General features: G+C 42.5%; 1 protein-coding gene across 3 annotated transcripts in view; it reads left to right on the plus strand.

Annotated features, from left to right (window-relative positions):
• LOC146026402 (ferric reductase 1-like) overlaps nt 1-7,186 on the plus strand; it is a 44,243-nt gene extending 37,057 nt beyond the window's left edge. For all 3 annotated transcript variants that reach the window (XM_083157049.1, XM_083157048.1, XM_083157047.1), the window contains 5 exons: nt 381-478; nt 1,913-1,971; nt 2,089-2,232; nt 4,367-4,428; nt 6,785-7,186. In XM_083157049.1, the coding sequence (XP_083013175.1) occupies nt 381-478; nt 1,913-1,971; nt 2,089-2,232; nt 4,367-4,428; nt 6,785-6,877 (456 nt within the window). In that variant the 3' untranslated portion in view covers nt 6,878-7,186. The remainder of the gene's footprint in view (nt 1-380; nt 479-1,912; nt 1,972-2,088; nt 2,233-4,366; nt 4,429-6,784) is intronic.
• Nucleotides 7,187-7,406: the final 220 nt, after the last annotated feature.

The raw sequence follows: 7,406 nt of genomic DNA on the forward strand, positions 1-7,406 counted from the left end.
ACACGGGGGAGTATTAGAACAGGGGAACATGCACTGAAACTATAGGGAGGTCGGTTTAGGGAAATTTGAGAAAAAATACTTCACAGAAAGGGTAGTGGACATAGTGGAACAGCCTCCCATCAGAGATGGTTGAGGCTCAGAAAGTGGAGCAATTTAAACACCCTTGGTGTAGACCTAAGAATATCCTTATGAACAAATAGGGTTGAAGTTGCCAAAAAATAGTTGCCAAAAAATAGGCAGATTTGATGGGCGAAGAGGTACTATCTACCATCAAATTCTGTGTTCCTGTTTTTAGAATTGTATTCACATAAAAGAAGAATAACTGGTATCCTTTGTTTTACTTTAAAGCTAAGTGAAAATTCTGTTTTTGTTTTTTGCAGCGAGCCGGTGTTCACCCATATTTGGGCTGTGTAGTTATGGCTTTGACCATTCTCCAGCCTATTTTGGCAGTTTTCAGACCCCCACCTTACAGTTCCAGGTAAGAAGTCCAGGGCTCTGGTTTATGTCACTCTAGATCATTGGTGGGCAATTATTTCAGCTGAGGGGCCACTTAATACTTCCAGCAGATATTTGAGGGCCGCACTCCAGAAATAGGGGGTGTATTCACTCAAAAGGGGGGTGTCTTTAAATGTACTGTAGCACACCATATACCCCTTTTAAACATCATGCAACACAATAGTTGGCCCCTTATACTTGCCCCTTACATATTATGCTGCACAGATTGAGGCAAAAGTCACATTATGCCACACAGTGAAATTTCACCCTGAAGTAGTAAAAATTCACATTATTTCAAACCAAATGAGCCAAAAGTCACATGGAAGGAGCCAAAATTCACATTATGCCACACTGAATATGCCAAAATTCACTCGGCGCTGCTGTATATGTGTCCGATGGTGGCTGTGTGTACACGCAGCGTAGTCCTTCGTGCATATGCCTGCTACGCACAGGCTGAGCATCAGCTATACAGGACTATGTTGCACGGCCACACAGCTGCCATCAAACCCACATACAGCAGTGGCGGGCCAGTCAGGAGCTGTTTGCAGGCCCTCTGTGGCCCACCCCTGCTCTAGATGATGATGCCTCTGCTTTACTCTGGCAATATCAATTGGGTCTGATTGCCAGACTGCCAGTCTGCTAGTCTGTGAGTGCCTTATGTGCTCATTCTCCAATACAGGATGTACTAATGTTCAGGAGATATAGTGGTTGAGTGGATAACAACCAGTAGCAATATCACATATTAAACCACTTCTAGAAGAACCAGAAATGTGCAAGCAGACAGACCAACATGTTAAATATGCTTAAAAGCTGCAATCGGGTGATTAATTTGATAGTTGTTTCTAGTGTTCAACTAGAAATGTGATGACATTGCCACTTATAAAATCTGGAAATATGTTTGGCAGGTATATGTAATCTATATACCACCCCTGTGTTAGTGTGTGTTCACGCTCTGACAAATTTGGCTGATTGTAAATTTGCTGGATGCCGGGTCCCGGCCGTAATGAACATTGAATGGGTGCATTCATACCCATTCAATCTTAGTAAATGCCCCCCAAAGTCTCAGTGGCTCAGCTTACGGTCTTGTGACTCTGGTATTGATCTATTAACCCTTTGACTGGCAACATATCTGTGAGAGATGTTCAAAATATCCACTAAAATGCCAGCATCGCTCTCATTTGTTATATAAATTCAAATAAAAATGTTGTGGAAAAAGTTAACCTTCCAGGTCATTATGATGAATTAAAATGTGTGCTTGCCAATTTTTACACCTATTTTGACATTCACTTGGCTCTCAAAGTATTAACAAGCTCTTACTTTACAATAAGGTTTAGGTGATCTGATATATTTTGACTGATTTTGTCTAAATGGGGTAAAAAACAAAATCTATAATTATATTTCCCCCCTTACCATTTAGGAGGCCGCTGTTTAACTGGACGCATTGGGGAAGTGGTACCATTGCCAGGATAGTGGCGGGTAAGTGGCTGAAATAGTGGCAGGCAGTCGGCCCAGAGATTATTGGTTATTTCTGATAACCCTCATGGTATAAAGTCTCTTTCTGCTCTGTGACGTTTGTTTTCCCCTCTCAAACAGTGTCCGCCATGTTCCTTGGAATGGATTTACAAGCTCTGGACCTCCCAGACCCCTGGGACACCTATACAATGGTTGGGTTTATATTGTGGCACGTCAGTGTAGACATCTTGCTGGAAGTTCATAGCTTCTGTCTTCTTCGGAAGCGTAAGTTCTTTTTTTTTTATTGAATAGATAGATATACAGAGCTTCCATTAAATTGTCTGCACTGCTTAAAAAAAATGCTTCTTTAGAGGCTTTGAGTGCATTTTTGTATTAACAACAGAATAATGCCATGCAGTGATCAATTCTTCCTCAAACACTGGTAAAGCAAAGTAAATTTGTAGTCATTAACATAAAATTATTTATATAAGATAATGGGGGACTTTCAAAAACTTGGATTTGTTGCAATATTAGTGAAGCTGGCCATACACCTAAGGAGTTTTGAAGTAAAATGTAGTAATCTTTGGGAACAAATGGCAATCCACTGTTGGTTTAACCAAGGTGTCTGAACCACTATATTCGTCCATTTTCCAAGTGTTGGGAGCAAATGGTGGCTAGTGATTGCTCACATACCAGGTTTTCATTCCAACCAGCCTTCTAGTTGGAAATTTGTAAAGACTATTTTAGTGTATGGTCCTTACCACTACTACGTCCCCTCATACAATTGAAAAAGGCTTTGTTTATTATTCCCCAATGTTTAGAAAACAGAGAACATTTTCCCACTTTTTTAAAGCGGCAATCATTTATACTAAAAAACTAGGTTGATTTTGCCATGTAATGGATTGCCACTTTAAAAAAAAAAAATGAACTCTCCCAAAATATCTTTTTTTCTGATTCTCACACCTATTACATTTGGCCATAAATATTAATGACATAAATCAATAGACATTTATCACTGCCCACCACCTCCTGGCTGATATATAGATAGGATTCTGATAGGATTGTAACAAATTACAGTATATGCCATTCTATAGTGTACTATCACAGTATGGCATGTAATATGGTGGGGTCAGGAAGATGTACCTCAAATGTAGTAATACTGACTTGCTATCAGAGCCAACAGTGCTAGTATTCAGCTTTCAAATACCTTTTATACATCAAACTTTTAACTCGGGTTGCTCGGGTTGAGGATTGGTTTAAAAAGGGTCAATAAAAATTAACTTGCAACACTTTACGAAGGAATCCAACCCAGGTAACCACCATGGTGGAGCCCAGCACCAACCTGGTTATTGGTGCAATGTGAATTGCGCAACCCTTGTCTTCTGGTTTGGGTTGCGCTTAAAAGAATGCAGAGGGACAGGTCATGGACACTAGATATCAACTGCAAGTACTAGCAGAATGGGATACGTCCATTAGGGTCACCCTATTTCAGTCCAGAAATAGGTCAACATGGTTGGAAGGCAACACATTCATTAGGTCGACAATGGCAAGGTCGACAGTCAGGGTCGTAATTTAGTTTTTCAAATTTTTTTTGGAGCCAACATGTGCCGACAGGTGGTATTTCATGCCCTACCATCCACTAGGGTATAGTGTGCCAAGCGCACCCAGGTACCGTGCCCAGAGCATGGTGAGCAGATGCGGTACAATTTGAGGGTGTCCATGTCGACTATGTCAACATCCAGGACAAAAAAAAAAGTGAAAAACTCATATTGGCCATTTGTATGTTGACCTTGCTATTGACCTAAATTAAGTCGACCCATTCCCAGCAGAGCAAGCAGAATGCACACAGGTGCAGTCTGAATGGGATCTACCTGCCATGATGCCAGGTCCAGCCTTCGGTTTGAACGGGATCTGCGCCGGCTGGGACATGAGTTGCAACCATGTTTGAAAACCCGGGTTGGACGCAGCATTTTGGTGGAAAATGTGTTTTATATAGAAAAGGGAAACGTAGTTCAATTTGTGATACTGACAGCCATTTGTCTGAAGAAAGAAACCCTACAGTGGCTGTGAATATAGATGACAACACTGTCTGTGCTGGCGAACTGTATATACTGTCATGGGATCTAGTGCCTCGGCATCGTTTTTTCCAAGTGTATTGGTAGGCTGTATTCTCCCGAATATTGGTTCAGTCCTAGAAATACTGCATTTATTATTATGACTATATAGATTGCTAATCACTCTTCCATTTTTAACTCCGGTAGTTCTCCAGCGGCCGTCACATTTAGATGCCAAGCTGCTACCGACCACATGTGGTAGCTGGCATTTGTACACATGCACCAACATGATGACCTACATTTTATCAGTAGTTATTTTTGTCATATAGATTTAGCTTTAACGCTTTTTTTTTTTTTTAATGTAGATTCCGAAAAAAGAGCAGAAGATCGAGTTGAAATTCTAAACACGTCACAGACTGAATATGAGGTAGGACTCTGCTGATCCCTTTCACCGCAAATGTCATTCGCAATATACTTCCTATGATGTCATAACACACACAACATGAACTTTTTTTTTGTGTTCTGGTAATTCTGGAATTTAGGTATTCCCACCGTTCTCCAGATATCCTGAATACACCATTTTAGATCAAAAGTCTGGGTTGCATTGGGGATTTTGTAAACTGACTGGGTAAGGAGTGGTTTACAAAACCTGGCTGCAGAGGCGTAGGGAGGGCGGAGCCACCGGAGCTCATGCTCCGGGCGCCGATTGGTGGATTGGCGCCGCCGGCCCGCCCCCCCTCCGCAAATGATACCTGCCTGCAGTTCAAGCAGTGGCGCCGTAGCCACCGTGAGGCAGACCTCGCGGCTGCTTGGAGGAGCAAGAGCCAGCGGGGTCTGCGGTGGGCGCTGGCGCCTGTCAGCAACAGGCTGTGCATTTAGTTATTGCGCTGCACTCTGCTCCGGGCCCCGCTGCTGATTGACAGCTTGAGCCGTTAGCAAGGACTAGCGGCACCCGGCAGAGTGCTTTTCTTTAGAAGCAGCCGCCGGCGGAGTACTTATTCTAAGCTGAGGCGTCCCGTCCTGAATGCTTATTGTAAGCAGCGCTGCCCTGCACCTCCCCGTCACCCGGCTGGCTGCACTTACTGCTCTACATCCCTCAGCCGCCTGAGGGGACGGAAGCTGGGCAGAAGACACTGCTGCAGCAGCTGCCTGTGTTGGAAACATGAGCTAAGCAGGACTCTGGAGGCAGAACTGTAAGTACAGTGTCACCTGACCCGGCCACCACCTAGACTAGCACCTTGACATTTATATAGGGGTGAAGGGTTGACCATTAGGGGACAGCAACATGGCTCCAACTACTGTATACATAAATTATATATACAGTCAGTGTGCTACAGATGTATACAATTGGAATATTATACACTAGTGGAGAGTGAATCTCTCTGGCTTCTGCTGCCCCCCGGCCCTTCTGTGTGCTGTATATATCTTTATTCTTTATCTGTATATATATTTATTTACAGCTGTCAGCATCTTTTATATAGCACAGCAGATTCCGTCAGTGTCTTATATAGCGCAGCAGATTCCATTACAGTGTCTTATATAGCGCAGCAGATTCCGCTACAGCGTCTTATATAGAGCAGCAGATTCCATTACAGCGTCTTATATAGCGCAGCAGATTCCATTACAGTGTCTTATATAGCGCAGAAGATTCTGTTACAGTGTCTTATATAGCGCAGCAGATTCCATTACAGCATCTTATATAGAGCAGCAGATTCCGTTACAACGTCTTATATAGCGCAGCAGATTCCGTTATAGCGTCTTATATAGCGCAGCAGATTTCGTTACAGTGTCTTATATAGTGCGGCAGATTCTGTTAGTGTCTTATATAGCGCAGCAGATTCCGTTACAGCGTCTTATATAGCGCAGCAGATTCCGTTACAGCGTCTTGTATAGCGCAGCAGATTCCGTTATAGCGTCTTATATAGCGCAGCAGATTCCGTTACAGCGTCTTATATAGCGCAGCAGATTCCGTTACAGCGTCTTATATATTTTAAATGTAACATGCCAACACATGTTAGCCATGCCCCCAATTCATGGGGGGGGGGCGAAATATGCCCTTGCTCCGGGCACCATGGCACCTAGCTACACCGCTGCCTGGCTGAGACACCTTTCAGACTGGCACCGTTGATGGTTGGTGACATCACTGCTAATGTGAGCAGCGCTGGTGTATGAAGATGTGATAATCTCCTAGTGCTGGCCTTACCTATGCTGTATATGGACTGAGGGTCGGATCAACCCTGCTTAACTATTTACACTGAGCATTACGCAGGCTCTTCCTGGGAAAATAACATCATTAGCAGGGTTGGATTCCCAGGTCACTGGACTTGGGTTGAGCTGTTGCCACTGACAGGAAACTCAGGTTTATGTGCAATAACCCAGGATTTTCTTGTCAGTGGAAAAGGTTTAGAAGTTTAGCGACTTTGAATGAAGTCACATTCTGAAAAATAAAATGGTTAAAGTACTTTCTGAGTGATAGTCCCTGGGTATGTTACTGGGGCTGTTCTAAGTAATTGTTCTTCAGCAGTTAAATATTTTATACATATATTTGTGGTTTTTTTATTTAGTTATCCCCTGATACACCAAAGCTATCTATACATTTCATGTCCACTGTCCTTTTTGGGTATTTAGCACAAAGGAAAGAAAGGCAGAGGAAACTGATCTAAAAAAATTCTTGTAGTTCGGATAATTGCCAACAGGGGGCAGCAGCTGCCGTTTACATATGATATGAGTAGGTTTGTATTTTGTGCTGCTACAGTAAATGTGATATTTTTACCTTTTTTCAGGGCCACACCTTCAAGAAGATTGTGCTGACTATATACATCTGCGGAAACTTTGCCTTTCTGATAACATTCTTGGCTGCAATCCACCAGATTTAAAGCACACACTTAGATGAAGTGCCTTTTTATGGATACTGTTAAGGCCTTTTGAACTATGCAATTCAATTCTATATGCGCAGCTGAAAGCTCAGGACATTCTGATCTGCCTCGTTCATGCTGCTGATGGCGCCAAAGCTAAAGGATAAACAAAATAATGTAATGCACCTTAAATCAGAAGGACTTTTTTTATTATTATGCTCTTTTTATCTTTTTAAATATTGCAGATTTGTTTTTGGTGCCTTGAAGTGTTCTACATCTTCTACAGAAGAGACCGTGCAGCACATTTTTTATTAAACACTATACACTGTCCTTAACAGACTTTTTTGTACTTTTAATAGGGATATTTGTTTTCTGAGCAGGTGACTTGTTAAATATTTAAACATAATTGCCACTCAGAAACTGGTCTGAGGCGGTGGCACTCCAAGTTTTAAGGCTGTTCTTTTATGTTTAAAGCCCTGATTGAGTCATTTGTTTGCAAGCACAGACCTCCTTAAAACCTGCATTGGTTGGTGGTTTTGAGCACTGTAGT

This window comes from Crinia signifera, chromosome 8 (genome assembly GCF_055691185.1).
Source record: "Crinia signifera chromosome 8, ASM5569118v1, whole genome shotgun sequence".
Taxonomy (NCBI): Eukaryota; Metazoa; Chordata; class Amphibia; order Anura; family Myobatrachidae; genus Crinia; species Crinia signifera.